The sequence below is a fragment of the Cyprinodon tularosa genome, unplaced genomic scaffold (genome assembly GCF_016077235.1).
Source record: "Cyprinodon tularosa strain WSP-4 unplaced genomic scaffold, ASM1607723v1 ctg298, whole genome shotgun sequence".
Taxonomy (NCBI): Eukaryota; Metazoa; Chordata; class Actinopteri; order Cyprinodontiformes; family Cyprinodontidae; genus Cyprinodon; species Cyprinodon tularosa.
This window is the reverse complement of record NW_024039005.1, coordinates 1,026,388-1,043,466: the sequence shown is the minus strand read 5'-3', so window position 1 is coordinate 1,043,466 and position 17,079 is coordinate 1,026,388. Positions and strand designations below refer to the sequence as shown.

Genomic DNA, 17,079 nt, shown 5'->3' with positions numbered 1-17,079 from the left:
TGGTTAGTTCTGATCAGAGGCGTCAGGGAACAAAGTACAAATACTACATTACTTTACTGAAGTAGAAATTTTTTTCAACTCCTTACATTTTAAAAATAGTCGCGTTAGTTTTGTTTAATTTAAGCTCATTTTCATTCTGGCCTGATGGTATTTAAATGAAATAAAAACCATCAAAATAATTAGTTTCATCCAGACAATTTATTTCTTTGTGGTTGGACTCGGTGCTGCCCCAACTTGTTGCTCACCACATACCAAAATAAATGGTTTTTCAAGATGATGCAAAGTTAAATGTGACTCTGTTACCATTAATTATAAAACTAAGAAAATGAAGTTTAAGGAAGTTATCATCCTGAATTGTAGAAAAATGTTCCTTTCCTGGATTATTTTTAGTTTTATACTCAAAGTAATTTTAGAAATGGTACTTTTTTTTACTAGGGATGCACGATATTGGGATTTTGGCCGATACCCGATATTTTAAAACTCATGTAGCCGATAACCGATATCGATACCGATGTTAAAGCTGGACAAAAATAAGTAGTCATTGAAAATAGCAGTTTTGTTATCCATTTCTGACACTTTGAAAAATAATATACTCAAATATATTTTCATATGCTGATATCAAATAGATTTTTAAAAACGCGGTATCGATCTATTTTACTTTCAAAATCTCATGAAATTTCATCGTTCTGTTACAAACTCTCGTGATATTTAGCAAATTCTTGTGAGATTTTGTTAGTAAAATAGATCGATTCCGCGTCAATATATCAACATATAAAAATATGGCAACATTTGGTGAATTTTCGGGGGATTTCGTAGCATAACGATGACATATAGCAATATTTCATTAGTAAAAGAGATTGATATGGTGTTTTTAAATGGCAATATATCAGCATATGAAGATATTGGGATATTTTAATGGATCAATATTTTTTCCCTCGTCTTTAGAAGTTTTTAAGTCTGTAAAAAAGAAGTTTTTGAGGAAGAAGAAGAAGTAGTATTTTTTTATTTTATTTTTTTAGACTTTAGAAACTCAGAAGCTGATCAAATATCGGGTTAAATATCGGTGGGGTGGCCGATGTCTGATATTCAGTTTTAAGGCCGATTCAGATAGGGGGCCCATTATATCGTGCATCCCTAATTTTTACTGGAGTAAAAAGCTGAAGTTGATCCTCTAACTTCAACAAAAGTGTTTTTAAACAGCAGGATTTATACTTCTGCTGCTGCAATAAACATTAATACTTTTGACACCTCTAGTTCTACGTTTCTTCAGCTTCCCTTTCCAACCAGTTTAATCAACTTGCCTAGCAGTTGCTATATAGTATGAGTATGTACAAGAGTGAAGGAAGTATTTCCCAGCCTATTTAATATAGGCTGAAATTCCAGAGGCAGACTCCTCCTGGCTGAGGACAGCTGACTGGGCTGCAGGGCTTTCACATGGTGACCACAATGAATAAGAGGGAAACAATAAATTAAGATGTAGGATTCCTTTATAATGCCCATGAATGAAGAAACTATAAATCACAGATTGACAGTCCTGTAAGAACAAATGATTTTCATTAGTGAGTTTCACAGCAGGAGGCGGTGAGATCTGTGCCAAATACCTGATCTTTTGCTTCTTTTTCATTGTAGCACATATGCTGAACGAAAGCTGCACCCATGGTCTGCAGCGAGGGGTCATCGGTTCTCAGGTACTCAATCGCAGTTACAATGTCCAGATCGGTAACTCTGCCAAACGTAGAAACACATAATGTGAAACATAGAGCATCTCATCTTTTTTATTTTTTTTTATTTTGGAAAGATGACCTGTGCAAAGGTTCAGCTGAACGAATTCTTTCTAAATCACACATTGTTCTGCAAATGCACTCGCCCAACCACTCATTACGGGACGTGTGAAACACGAGGCCCGAAACTGAACCAAGCAGCCACACCCTAAACGCAAACCCGTCCTGCCACTATAGAGCCTCCTCCCAATCCACAGCTCTAAGGAAACACTCCCACTAATGACCTTTCTGTTACAACATCAAATTTGATAATCACTTTCAGTAAAATCGAGGCGATGATCAAACATTCTGCATCATTACGAACATAAAAAAAAGCTTCCTCTAAGGCTCCTTGCTTTCTCTCATGTCATGGCTTCTTAAAACTTTCAACAAAGAAAAAACCTGAAGCTCTTATGAAAATTTTCCTTAATTCCAATCCCTACATCTAACTGTGTACATCTGTGTCTAATTTACAGTGAGTCTATTGCCACTGATTTAGGGGAGGATGATCCCCCAAACTATGTTTTATGCAAACCAGATTAAGAAACTAAGATTTCTTTGCAATCACAATCAGAAAAGCAGAAAAGTCTGCCTGGCTGTGTTTCCCAGACAGGGACGTTTTTACAGATGCCTTTTGTATCTATGCTTCTTTTTCTATGTCTGCTTCTGTCTCCTTGAACCCCAGTGGGCCTCAGCAGATGGCCGCTCACACTGAGCCTGGTTCTGCTGGAGGTTTCTTCCTGTTCAAAGGGAGTTTTTCCTCTCCACTGTCGCTACAAGCATGCTTAGTGTGAGGGATTGCTGAAGAGTCAATGAGTCGATGCAATCAGCTGGTTTTCCTTAGATAGAAAACTTTGAATCAATCTGACTGGATGATCTGGTGAACTGGAAAGTGACCTGAGATGACATGATGTGAATTGGAGCTATAGAAATAAACTGAATAGAATAGAACTTTAGGTTGGCTGTAAGAAAGCAGACATGATTTACTTTATACTTTATACTGTATGATCTGAAGGACTTTAGAGCAGGATAGAAGCGTTTTATATATAAAGAGGCTAAGGTCAAACATTGTTTTACAGATTCTCACCCTTGCAGGTGGTCCAAGTCTTCCATCTGGCCAAAAACGTCCATGCCTCTGCCAACGCTCTGCATGCTTCTGATCGACATGGATCGGGACAGGTTACCTTGGCGTTGCAACAGATTTCCCTGGGATCCGGATCCGAGGGTTGACACGATAAACCCTCTGTCCACCTGATCTCGTCCTCCCATCAAGTTGCCTGCGCTATTGGTCATCTGGGTCCCAGACAGCGAGCCAACGCTCATCCGGTTACGGTTTGTAATCCTGCTGATGGTGCGGTGAGCCGGGCCTTTGAAGGAATATTGCTGTTGGAGGATTTCAGAACCTCCTCCTGTCATAGTACCCCCACGGGTAAGAGTGCCACTTTGGCTTCGAAGCATGGAGACACCAGCTGGTGCCTGGGCCTGAAACTGGCTCTGATAGGCCACATTGCCTCCTCCTTGCCTCATCTGGGTGCTGTAGCCATTCATTGTGCCCTGGTTGAACTGACGGCTGTAGGTGGCTTCCCGATCAGATTGCACGCTTCCGGCATCGCTCTCTATTACCCATGAATGCACTGCAGGCGCGTTTTTCACCGAGTGAAGAGACATGGCATCATGCTCCATTTGGTGTGGTCTCATGGATGCCTGAAAGCCGCCGGAACGCATGTCTTCCCGGTGAAAACCTCCGCCACCGCCACCACTAACCCCTATACTCATCTTCTGAAACCCGACAACTTCCGGGGCTGCGGACCTGCTGCTGTATCCCGCCCTGTGGGAAATCTGAGGAGCCTGGGCATAAAGACAAGAAGAAGTGTTATTACGCTCCGTTAGCTTATAGCACAGAGAGACTTAGTTGGTCGTGGTGGAGTGAGGGCATCTCAGAATGTTTTCTATTTGGTTTCATTTCATTGAAATGTTTTCTAAATATGGCTCCGGGAGTCTTCTGGAAAAATTACATCTTCTCCTCTGAGCTTTCCAAAAAAAATAAAATAAACAATCCACTGGACTTTGTTTCCAAGTTTGAAGACGTTCCTCTTCCCATCCAGGAAGCTTTTACGATTGAAAATGTCAGAAATAGCGTTGAGTTCAAGGTTTTATCCAGCAGCTCAACAATCAGAGTTCAATCAGAACAGATGGCTGCTCACACTGAGCCTGGTTCTGCTGGAGGTTTCTTCCTGTTAAAAAGGAGTTTTTCCTCTCCACTGTCGCTACAAGCATGCTTAGTGTGAGGGATTGCTGAAGAGTCAATGAGTCGATGCAATCAGCTGGTTTTCCTTAGATGGAAAACTTTGAATCAATCTGACTGGATGATCTGGTGAACTGGAAAGTGACCTGAGATGACATGATGTGAATTGGAGCTATAGAAATACACTGAATTGTTTAAAAAACATGCAAGTTGAAACAGAATGACAGGTCCCCCCCTTTGGAATGCAACGCCCCATACCTGTCTATGTCTCTGAAAGGGGGTCGTTAAATTCATTCATCCGTTTCAAGTGTTTCTAAACTTGAACCAGGCTTTGTTGGGCTGCTGGATAAAATCTGGAACTAAACGCTATTTCTGACATTTTGAAATGAAAAAGCTTCCTGGATGGAAGAGAAACGTCTTCAAACTTGGAAACAAAGTCCAGTGGATTGTCTTTTATATCTTTTTTGGAATGACTCTGACCTGAATGACTGAGAATCTTCATCAGCATCCTCTGAGCTTGTTGTCTTAACTTTTATAACCCATGAAGCATTTGGATGTTTAAAAAGTCACATCAGGATACTCTCTCACACCCACAGCTCAAACATCCCCGACAGATGGTCGCTGTCTAATTCCTGGGGCTCTAATGCAGAGGAATGTAGAGAGCAGGCTGGAAAACTCAGAGGTGATATTATCACGGCTGACTGTGAAATATCACACATGCTCAATCATTCTGGACACAAGTGACCAACACACGTTTATCCCTCTAGTGCGTTCAGTCCAGCTGTGCGTGAGATGATCTGAAACCCACAGCAACCCCTGCTGATCGTTGTTCTTTTAAATGCTGCTGTACTCACCATTGTTTTAGAGCCTGAGTACATGTAGGAGGATTTAGAGCTGAAGCTTGGGCTGTAGGTGCTGTATTTCATTGTTGATGAACCACCATAGTCTGAAAGAGAAACACATAAAAAAATAAATAATGTACACTATAATAATATCCTTTCTTTTTAAAAACATAACCAAACTTTTTTGCTTTTTAAAATGCATATTTTCCCAAGTTTGACTGTTTTGATGCAAATGCCATCCATTTTGGTCAGGTCATTTATCTTGGATTAAATAATAAAAAATATAACAACTCGTTTCCCTTAAGCACCTTAGAGCCATTGATATTTGTTTAAAACGCACATTTGGACAGACAGCCATCATTTGTTTTCTATTCATTTCATTACATGTATGGAAATTTATCCAAATGTTTGTTTTTCATAAAGTGATTTTTTTTTTCATTCCAAGTGAATTTAGAGACTTTAATCAGTTTAAATTTCAGAAATTGTGTGAATATTTGTCATGTTTAAGGAGGACAGAAGTTATTCGTGGTATTTTATTTTCCATATTTTATGTTGGTGTTTTAAGAGTGTGTTTTGTGTCTAAAGGACTTAACAGGATAAAATAAAGCAGTTCCTAAAGAAATATAACGGCACATATTTTCTATGCATATATTCTATATGCATAGAAAAAAATGAACGTACGGTTTTCTTGACAACAGATCTGAAAAACCATAATACCAGAACACTTCCTAGACAGAATTTGCATGAACGACATTGCAGTTTAAATAGCGTGTATCGTCTTACACAAAAATCTGAAATGGACTCTGCAGGAGCAGACCATGTTGAACGCCTCCGGTTACCCGCCATTTTGGAAACAATACCCCGTCTAACACAAATAGACTCTGGCATGTTTTACTACATGATGATGACACTAAAGTAATAACACTGCGCCCATTCCTGATTAGACTGAGCAAACTAGAAGACATGCAGGCTTTTTGTTGTGTAGGACCAATTAACTTTCAGATCACCGTCATTAATTAATGATCTCCTGTGGCTGAAAATGAGTAATTTCTGCTCATATACTTGGGAATTTGTTTTGCTCCATTTCATATACTTTATGTGTGAATAAGACTAAAACAAGAGTAGAGGGAGAACAGATCTAGACACAAATCTGTAATTTGTCCCAGTGGGGATATTAAATGTCTGTATCATGTTCACTTAAACTCTGTCACACAGCCACTAATGTCTGCCACGGAGACACTAGAGAACGTATAGGTTAGTGTCTGTGAGTTTTAGAGGAACATGAGTTTCAGCCCAGATATTAATGATGGCTTGATTTATTTAATTTTTTTTAACTTATTTTTCACCCCACCCCTTTCTTAAATGACCCCCCCGTAACATTTTATTACTGAATGTGTAAAATTTCTACTATATAATACCCAGTAGTGGCAATAACATTGCCCTTTCAAAATTTGGCAGGCTGTGGGCTTACGAGTCGCCTTAGCAAAATAAATCAAATCCAAGAAGTATCCTATCATGACTATGAAGCTGATCCCAGTGGGAAACGAGTCCCTAACTCTGTAGGGGCAGCGATAGCCATGCTAACTCTGTAGGGGCAGTGATAGCCATGCTAACTCTGTAGGGGCAGTGATAGCCATGCTAACTCTGTAGGGGCAGTGATAGCCATGCTAATTCTGTAGGGGTAGTGCTAGCCATGCTAACTATGTAGGGGCAGTGCTAGCCATGCTAACTATGTAGGGGCAGTGCTAGCCATGCTACCTATGTAGGGGCAGCGATAGCAATGCTACCTATGTAGGGGCAGCGATAGCCATGCTATGTAGGGGCAGTGATAGCCATGCTAACTATGTAGGGGCAGCGATAGCCATGCTAACTATGTAGGGGCAGCGATAGCCATGCTAACTATGTAGGGGCAGCGATAGCCATGCTAACTATGTAGGGGCAGCGATAGCCATGCTAACTATGTAGGGGCAGCGATAGCCATGCTAACTATGTAGGGGCAGCGATAGCCATGCTAACTATGTAGGGGCAGCGATAGCCATGCTAACTATGTAGGGGTAGTGCTAGCCATGCTAACTATGTAGGGGCAGCGATAGCCATGCTAACTATGTAGGGGCAGCGATAGCCATGCTAACTATGTAGGGGCAGCGATAGCCATGCTAACTATGTAGGGGCAGCGATAGCCATGCTAACTATGTAGGGGCAGTGATAGCCATGCTAACTATGTAGGGGCAGTGATAGCCATGCTACCTATGTAGGGGCAGCGATAGCCTTGCTAACTCTGTAGGGGCAGTGATAGCCATGCTAACTCTGTAGGGGCAGTGATAGCCATGCTACCTATGTAGGGGTAGTGCTAGCCATGCTAACTATGTAGGGGCAGCGCTAGCCATGCTAACTATGTAGGGGCAGAGCAACCAGCCCATGCATAGAGCTTTATATTAATAGATTATATTAATTAGGCTATGCATGATTCTAAAATAAATAAATAAAAACATTCCACCATCCCCCTTCTTTTTTCTTTTACAACTATACTACTGCATGTTCATCTAAACTCAAGTGTCCTCCAAAGAAATGTTTGGTCTAACTGCAAAATAAAACCAGCTAATAATGCTAAAAAAAAAACAGGATTTGCATCTTGTAGAGTTACACATTTGCCTAACTAAGAGCAGAGAACATCCTAATACATTCCTGTTTCCATTACCACTTCCCTGCATGGCAAACAGGCCTATAAGTATGCAACAAAGCTTTTTTTGTAAATATAATTGGAAAAAAAAAAAAACAATCTTGAACATTTAAAGGACTCTTTAACAAAAACTTGAACTACATTCTAAAAAAGATGAAAATAATACAATTCAAATTGGGGAATCTATGACTCTGGTGTTTAAAAACACTCAAACCAGTTTGGTTTATTGAGCAAAGTAACGCTGAAGTGAGATAAACTGATATGGTGCTGACAGAAAAAGGAGAAGCATATAAAAAAAGCTGTCTGTGTGCCTTTGCAGCAATGCATGTGTTATTACTGTCCCAGACGTGTGCATTCAGGTCGTGCCTGAGAAGCGGCTGTTTTTCCACTTCTCATCTGCGTACTGAGGGCCTTCCACATCACCTCAGGCGAAGAGATTAAAGAAACCAGTTGTTGAAGACAGAGAATGATTGACACGTACTGACGTGACCCAGCCCAACCCTGACAACGCCCCATGTACCTGATAGCGTCAGCGTTTTACAGGCCAACTAAAACACACCCTGAAACACCTGAAGTACATACTGATATGTATGTATATATATATACATACATATCAGTATGTATATATATATACATACTGATATGTATGTATATGTATGTATATATATATACACAGTATATCTAAAAATTAATAAAGATATCATTGTACATTAGCATGCAGATAATACGTTCCATAACCGTAGACTCTCCGATTATCTGTAAATGTATAATATATGTATATTTGTATATATTCTCTGATATACTGATACAGAATACAGCTGCAGAATACTGCGATATGGAAGGAAATGCATTCCTTTCAGATTCCTCTGTGTGTTTTTGTTTTTCCCATCTGCAAACACTTGCACATTCATTTCCAAGTCCTCCAAAGCCACAAACCACTAAAATGACAACATTCTGCTCAGCGAGACATTTGGTTTGCACAAGTTTCAATCAACGGCTGATAAATTCTCACATTAACCATATGTTTGCCTCCCGAGGTGGTTTAAAAATGGCAATCATTGTGCCGTATATTTCAGCTGAAAGAATGGAGGACAACAGCATTTAGGCAGACCTGTCAAATGTCTGTTTGAGATTGTTTTTTTTAAACCAGGCAGCTAGAGCAGAATGTCGGGCTGCTGAGGCGGGGACGTTCTGCGCCTCTGGGGAAAAAGCTAAAACCAGAAGAGCGAGTAAAGGGCTCCCATTCTGCATCCGTACAACCCTGAGTCTACAGGTCACATCGACAGAAGCCGAATGTCACGGTGTTCTGCTTGTTCTCTCCTTGTTGGCTGAGTACGATGACGCACAGGACTTAGCAGGTAGCAACAGGCAGGTATACGAGGCGCAGACAGCAGCCGATCGCCGTCTGACACATTCAGCTCAAAAAATGCAAAAAATTATGCATTAATGACACATATAGTGATTTAATGCACTCTGGAAACCTTCCAATCTGTTGTTGGAGGTTCTCACCACTGCTTGGAAACAATGACACTTAGACAAGCAGAGTTTAAGCAGGTATAATGTTTTGATAACAGGTGTTTCTGAAAACAAGAGCCCCCATTTGTGGAAGCAAACTCAAAGCTCAGACTCTTTCTGACACAGGAAACTTTATGAAAGCAGCACTTGTTGAGGCCTGTTACACATTAACTACTTGTCATGTGCAGAAACAAGACATACTGTTAAAGTGCAGCAGGAGGACAAAGAAAAAATTCCCCAAAGGCCTGATTCAAAATGAACATGAATTAATGAAGAAGAGCTATAAGTCAGAAAAAAGCTCCTTTATAAAGCTGAGCTTTTTAAAATGCGTTTGAAACGAATGAGAAAGGAGAACGATTTAAAGGCCAGAGCAACTTTGGACCTGAGTGCAAAGTCATTTAGAAAGTAGAAAGCTTTAATACCCCTATCTATTATACAAACGTAAACTACACAGCTGCCAAAACCAGAAACCTAATCATAAGAAAGCATAGATAAGCCATTAATTATGGCTGTTTAACTTTAAAACTAACCAGGAATGAGGCAGTAACAACAATGCAGGAAACCAAAGGAGACATTTGAGTTTTACTTCTGCAGTATTTACTGATCTGAGTCCGTTTGCAGATCAAAAGAGAATTCAAATCCAACAACAAAACCCATATCCCTGCTTCAACAACTGATCAGCTGTTGCTTGTTTAAAATGAAAAATACAAAACACAGCTTGTCTTCATTCCCTTAATGAACACTGAAGATAATCTGAAAGTAAACAGCATTACAAAAGACTGGATAAAATGCTGAATCGACCTATAAATAAATGCTCAGAACATTTCCCATCAATGACTTTTACATCTTTTTAACATTTTATCATGCAAAAACGTGCAACATTCTTTTAAGAAGTGTCACAGATGATTCATTAACAAAAAGAGCTGTGCAGGCAGTTTTTTGTCATATACACCTTAACCTTAAACAGGGGTTCAAACTGCTTATTTCAAAAACATTTAAAAAAACACAACAACAATCCTGGACTTTGTTTCCAAGTTTGAAGACGTTTCTCTTCCCATACAGGAAGCTTTTTCAATTCAAATGTGAGGAATAGGGTTGAGTTCCAGGTTTTATAGAGTGGACAAGCTAAAAAAAAGCTTCCTGGACGGGAAGAGAAACGTCTTCAAACTTGGAGACAAAGTCCAGCGGATAGTTCTTTACTCTTTCTGGAATTATTATACCCTGGATGCTACATCGCATTCGTACAACAATTACCCCCGACTGAAATACTACAATCATTTCACAACAGCATCATGTTTTAATTGCAATGCACAACCACACTGGATGCACACCCAATTAGCACTTTTATTACAAAAGCTCTGAAAATGATTTAAAAAAAAAGAATATGGCCCTAAAACAGTCAATTGATTAATAAGTACATTTTTGATTTTGCAAAATTTAAGTAGCAGTATCATAATTTTGCATTTATTCTTGAATTGAAGAGGTAAAAAGAGACATTTTCCCAATGGAACAAGACAATTTACATTTCAAATAAGAAAACACAATAGCATTGTGTTATTTTAAGTGCATTTTATTTAAATATCTTGTTTTAAGAGTAAAAATACTCATTCCATTGGGGGATCATCTTATATACCTGCTCAAATTAATGGTAAATACTCTTAAAGAAATGTTTACCTACTTCTAGATCATTTTTCCAGTGCATGTTTAACTACCTGTAGGTAGGACTGGGAAATTCATCAATAAAATCTGCATATGCAGATTTAAAGTTTGGAAAGTCAGGATTTTTTAAACTAATCCACGTCTTTGGCTTCCATAGAAGGACATCAGTTCATTGCTGTTTTCTTAGAGGTGTACGTATATCTGATAAACTGGCTCCCTGTCTGATACCAGCAGCAAAAAACATTTAGTTTGTTGTATTTTCATTGTTTGTTGCGAAACATGGTTGTTTGACACCCTTTAAATTAGGGTCACCTCACATTTTTCATTTTTATTTTGAAAAATCTATTTATCTCTTGGTTTTTTAAGCCACATGGCCCAGCCCTACCTGAAGGTATTTCAGATTAAAGCATAAATGTGAATATTTTAGCGGATGCATCTCATTAAAACTAGCTGCAGTCACCATAATAACCAGTCCTGTTAGAACATGCTTCTCTGGAGCCTGATTGCATAAAAAAAACATAAATTGGTTTTCTAAAGTGTGACATCAATAGAGCCCAACTTTAATGCTAATTTCTTTTAGGTCAGATCTTATGCAATGATTGACAGCCTCTTGAGTGAGTCTCTGACAAAACAACTCTGGAAGGAGTTTTTTTGTTTTTATGTTTTAATTTCACAAAGTGGACTATCAACTTTTTCTTTTTTTAAACCTACAACCTCACTGAAAATAAAATGAGTCATAGCTTCTTTATACAGCCTCATAAAAGTGCCATCATTGGTCATCAGTTCAGCTCTGCAGTCAGATAATGATTTCCACACCCAGGGGTGTCGTAGCGGGGGCTGGGGGGGGGTATGAAAAATCTAAGGGCCCTTAACTTAAGGGGCCCCAAAAGAAGTAGAAAAGATTTGTCCTGCTTTTTCAACTGTAAAAAGAAAATACTGCAGTGAGATAAATTATCTTTGTGTTCTTCCTCATTTTTCAGCAGTAAACAGCGAAAAAAAGCACGACGATACTGAATATATGAAAAGCTTTTTATACCATTCAAGTATTAAAATATACCATGAATAAATGATATTATTACACTAAAAGACATTTATAAACTTGATCAGCTTGAAGCAGCCACACCAATATCAACATCATTAATGAGGGCTCTCCTAATCGGAGCCCATCACGTTAAACCCCCACACTGCAAAAACGTTCTGAAAATGAGTAAATATTTCTGAAAACAAGAGTATTTAACTTAAATTTGAGTAGGAAAGTAAGAAGATGAGTACGGAAGAGGATTAGGGCCAGTGTAAAATAAAAAAGTTAACTGATTTTTTTTATTTTATTTCAGTTTAACATGGGGAAAAAAGTCAGAATTCTGAGATTAAAATCAGAATTCTGAGAAAAAAAAGTCAGAATTCTGACTAAAAAATCAGTTAACTATTTTTTTTTCCCACTGGCCCTAATCCTCTTCCGTAGATGAGCATTTTTACCCTTAAAATAAAATAATAACATATTTTGCACTAGAAATAAGAGACTGCAGTCCTTTTTGTTTGTTAATTTAAATAAATATATTGAATATGTGAATAGATTTTTATACCATTAAAATATTATAATATGCCATAAATATATTTTCTACCATTAAAATCTTGATAATTCTCATGAGCAGCCTGAAGCAGCCACACCAATATCAGTGTCTTTCATGGGGCCCCAAATACCTGGCTACGCCCCTGGTCCACACCTGTCCTTTTTTTTGTTTGTTTCTTACAGTTTTTTTCTTACAGTTTTTTTTTCTTACAGTTTTTTTACAGTTTTTTACAGTTTTTCCCCTCTAGCAGCTCTGATGCCGCTGCGTTGTGATCAGGTTTAAAATGAAAGCGTTCTGCTCTTTACCTGACATGGCGTAATGAGAGGCCGCTCCGTTCTGACGCGGAAGTGTGGATTTCTCCGCCAGCTTCATCTTGACCTGCTCCTGGACCCGCCGGCTCCTCAGCTGCTCGTCGGCCATGGTGCTCCCGTTACCGAGCTGGTTGTCCGACGGGAGCGCATAAGTGGTGGATGGGGTGTGGGGCTGTAAGGAAGACAGAAACGTGTTTTCTGGGGTCAACATACTCATGGCTGCAGCAGAGAGGAGGAGAGGAGATGTCCTGTTCCGTTCCCTGCTGGGATCAAACTGTGCGCTCTGATCCGCTGCGCGTCAAACTGCGCTTCTGGAAGCGCAGGGGGACTCAGGGGGCGGAGCCACGCAGAAACCAGACACCTGACTCACAGGTGAGCTCTGGAGCTCTGACTCAGATCTCTAACAAAACCATTAATGACATTTGATACTGAAACCTTTATTTTCCTCTTTTTAAACGTTTTAGTTCAAAGGTATTTTTTCTAGGATAAGATGTTCCAAAGGTAGAAACATGTCTGGGAAAAACTCTCTGTTTGTTAATAACATCATTAATGACGGCTTTACTAATCACAGCCCACTCTGCAAAGAAAGCAATCTACTTTTCTTAAAATAAGTGAATCTTTCTTGACTTTATGCACTTGAACAAAGAGACTGCAGTATTTTGTTTTCTTATTTTAAATGTAAATTTTCTTATTCCATTAGCAAAGTGTCTCTCTTACCTGCTTAATTCAAGAATTACATTTGTTTTAAGAAAAATTTACTTAGATTTACAGTTTTTGCAGTGCAAAAATGACTATAACCCCTGGCCCATTCAGTTTAAAGACGCATTATATTAATATACGTTTGAATATCTGCATGAAGCTAAAGATTAGGGTCATGGTTAAGAGGTAAAACTCCTCACCACAGACAGAGCTTTAGAAAACAAATTAAAAGATGTAAAAAGTTTACATCCAGTTGCCTAAACTGAACTTTTTAAAGTAGTTTTATTGTTCTGTAAGGCATAAAATAGATCTTGTGCAATGTAGATAAACACGCTTATTAATTCCTGTGAAATATATTTGCTGATAGGTTCTTACTTTTGCAAATTTTTGTCATTAATATTTTGAAATTGTTGTAATAATATAGAAAAGTCAAACTCCCAACTAACTAACTGACTACTTTATGCTTGCTGCTGTTTTATGAACATTTAGTATCTAGATGATGGTCCTGCTGCCTGCTGGGATAATATTTCACTTTATTTTGCAAAACAAGAGATTTATGGGCAACCTTTATAAGTTGTATCATTTAAGTTCTGCATGTATAATATTTATCTCATACCAAAACGATTTGCTTATTTTTCAACTTATTTCATTTTGCTAACCTCTTAAAATCCACCCGATCGCCGGCGACTGTTTTTAAAGCATTTACAACTAACAACTCAGAACGCATGGAAAACTGCTCCCTTTTGCACATTTCATATTATCACTTTATTTTAGATTTGTAAATATATAGAAATATATATATAGTTACATATGTATATATTCATATTGTTAGTGTGGAACGTTGTATATTTATATATATAAACATGTTGTTTTCATACCTGCAGCGTGTAACAAAGATCATTTCCTCCTGTGATCATTACCTGATTACAGCGGTAATCAGTTATCATGTCAGTCTGGCCCTCATGGCCACCTGCCCTGCATGTTGGGCAGACGCCGTCACCTTTTAGATGTGCGCCTGCTTTAACACACCTGAGTCTAATAATCAGGTAATTAGCAGGAGGCTGGAGAACCTGACTGCATGCTGAGGAGCATTTGATTCAGGTGTGAAAGCAGAGACACGTCTAAAGACGTCTAAAGACGTCCAAGACTCCGATCCAGGAGGGAATCGAGCAATTTCCTTATAGATTCCTACACATAAATGACTTAAAATACGCGTAATTAACAAACCTCTGCAGCAACAATCAGGGCTTCACATTAGCGGGCCTATCAGACATCTTACTTTTAAGGGCGACCAGTTTGTTTAGTCAAACCTCGTTGTTTTTTGGCTTTTTAACTTTTTTTTTCTTGCCCTGATGCCAGTTCTATAGATATGCGCCTAGATCTGCACCACCAACAAACCCAAAAAGAAGAAATAGGCCTCTCTAGCAGTAAGAGGCTGCAGAGGAGGATGTCATGTGATTCATTTTCTCCGAAGCAGAGACAAATCCAAAGCATGCAGGACGGTTCTGAAGATCAGGTCCATGTGACTCCTTAAAGACCTCTAATATTTGTAGGATATTCATTTTTAGGCCTAAAAAATAATGCAAGATAAGAAACTATATAAGGAATGAGAAAAAAAAGTGATTTTAATTCAAACTTACTGATAGATTCTGTGACATTTTGTCCCAAAGGTGACGTTCGGCTGAAAACTTACACAACAGCTTTTGAGACGAGCTGCTTAAAATAAACAAAAACCTTCAAAATGATGAATGTAACACACCTTACCCTTAGGGGTTAGGGTGTTACACTCTGGAAGAAGCCAAAGTAGAAGAGTTTAGATTTATGGTCCTGCAGGAATAAGACTTCAGTTGGAAGTTAAGTTTAAAAAAATGTCTAGTTTTTGTGTTTTTTGTGGGTTTTTTTTTAATAAACAGTCACCGCTTAGTGTTTTGTTGAACGGCTGTGAAAAGGTGTGGCAATGTAGCACTCGGTTATTAAGCAGATGCCGCACCTTGGCTTTATTTGTTTGAATTGATGGGCGCTTAGCAACCGGAGTTATTGTCTCTATTGCAACATTAAGAGTAGCTAAAACGCTCGCCGCTCATCATGTTCTGGGATTCTACGTGTTTGTGATGTCTCTTTGAATATTTGTGATCAAAAAAGGAAAAATAAAACTATAACAGCTTTCCTTTGATTAAGGCTTCCTCTCCACCAATCACTTTGTTTCCATGGTAACTGGAGATCCTTGTTGTGCAGCTATACGTTGGAATAAAAGGAGGGGAAACTAAGAAGTTTAAGCTTTTTTTTTCCCAAACAGGATATTCTGAGGATTTTGGATTTTCTGAAATCAAGTTCAAATCAACAGGTTTGCGTTTATAAAGATGGAGCAGCTTCTGTAAGTAATCTGAGTAAACGATCTTCCTCAGATTCCTCCATAATCAACCTTTAAAATGGGAATTAATGTTCAAATAATTGGAGTTTTATTAAAAGTACATTTTGAAAATAATAATCTTGAAGTTCTGCATTAAACTTGCTTTTCATCTTTATGCATTTTATTATTATTTTTTGATATAATCCTCTAATCTTAAGCATTTTCGTAGGATGTTAAAGAGCATGCATCATAATTAACCAGAATGAAGGCATAAAACATCAGTTTGTGTCTCTGATCTACCTGATCACTTTCTAGATCTGAATTACTAAAATGCCTGAACTGCTATTCAGAAGTATTTTATTGCATATTTCCATATAAGCACAAAGTAGTTAATGCAGCAAACAATAAGGCTGAAATCAAAAGAAGATGCATTATAAATTTAGGATACAAAAGAGCATTTAAAAAAGTAAAAGTTTGTTGTAGAAGTTGGTGCTTACCATGACCACTGAGCAAGACGTCGTCCTCTGAGTTATTTCACCTGAACTGATCCCATCTAATGGGCGTCACAGTGTAATATAGGCGATAGTTACCGCCCTTATTTTAAATTCACTATCCTTGGAACAATTAAAAGACAAAAAGTTTTAGACCAAATCCTGCATGACATCACAGGGTGTGTTGAAGAAGAAAAAAAAAAAGAGGGACGGACCACAAACGGTGAAGAAGGTGAGAAAAAAAACAGAAAGATTTTTTTTCTTTTACCTGAGTTGTTTTGCAAAGTTTTCAATAAGATTCATCTTTATCAATTATGACTTATATGTCTCCTTAGAATAAGACTTATCAGCCTTTTTAATGAAAGTGGGTTTTGCAGGATTGCTTCATTTTGCTGCCGGTGATTCAGTCTGGGCGGCTGGAAAAAATCAGAGCAAAAGTTTCACTGATTTTCAACGTGTGAGCGTCGGTTAAAAACGAATGTGACTCAGACCAGGTGTGTGTCTGCGTGTCAGCGTGAATATCCAGGACAGTAATGACAGAAAAGCTTCTGCTTGTTGCGTCAGATATCAGGAACGTTCTGTCGCAGCGTCCAGAGCTTGATTAAAAACTGTTCACTCAGCTGGATAAAAACTTTTCAGCTGTAAACCAAAAGTATTTAGGGTTTTCCACTTGCTTCCTTTCACATTTCTTCCAATTTCATTACACTACTCTGCAAAAAAGTTCTGAAAATGAGCAAAAATGTCTCAAAATAAGTGTATTTACCCTTAATTTGAATAGGAAAATAAGATTATATGCCAATAAAAGGAGCATTTTTACCATTAGGATTAGACACTGCAAAAAAAGGAAAATCTATACAAGTGTAATAAACTTGAATTCAGCATTTTGGTCTTATTACATTTGTTTTTCAATGTATTTTCTTAGTAAGACTGAATCTTGTTAAGATTATTTGATTTGT

The 17,079-nt window shown here is 38.3% G+C and overlaps 1 protein-coding gene across 2 annotated transcripts in view; it reads right to left on the bottom strand.

Moving 5' to 3' along the window:
* The window catches only part of LOC119787425 (plakophilin-3-like), a 29,299-nt gene extending 13,021 nt beyond the window's left edge, over positions 1 to 16,278 (bottom strand). Inside the window, exons 1-5 of one of the 2 annotated variants that reach the window (XM_038291290.1) lie at positions 16,130 to 16,278; positions 12,578 to 12,755; positions 4,860 to 4,951; positions 2,848 to 3,608; positions 1,602 to 1,725 (exon numbers count right to left, since the gene is read on the bottom strand). In XM_038291290.1, the coding sequence (XP_038147218.1) occupies positions 1,602 to 1,725; positions 2,848 to 3,608; positions 4,860 to 4,951; positions 12,578 to 12,755; positions 16,130 to 16,132 (1,158 nt within the window). In that variant the 5' untranslated portion in view covers positions 16,133 to 16,278. Of the gene's footprint in view, positions 1 to 1,601; positions 1,726 to 2,847; positions 3,609 to 4,859; positions 4,952 to 12,577; positions 12,881 to 16,129 lie in introns of those variants that run through there. The other variant, XM_038291289.1, reaches the window with a different exon arrangement.
* Between the last annotated feature and the right edge of the window lie 801 nt (positions 16,279 to 17,079).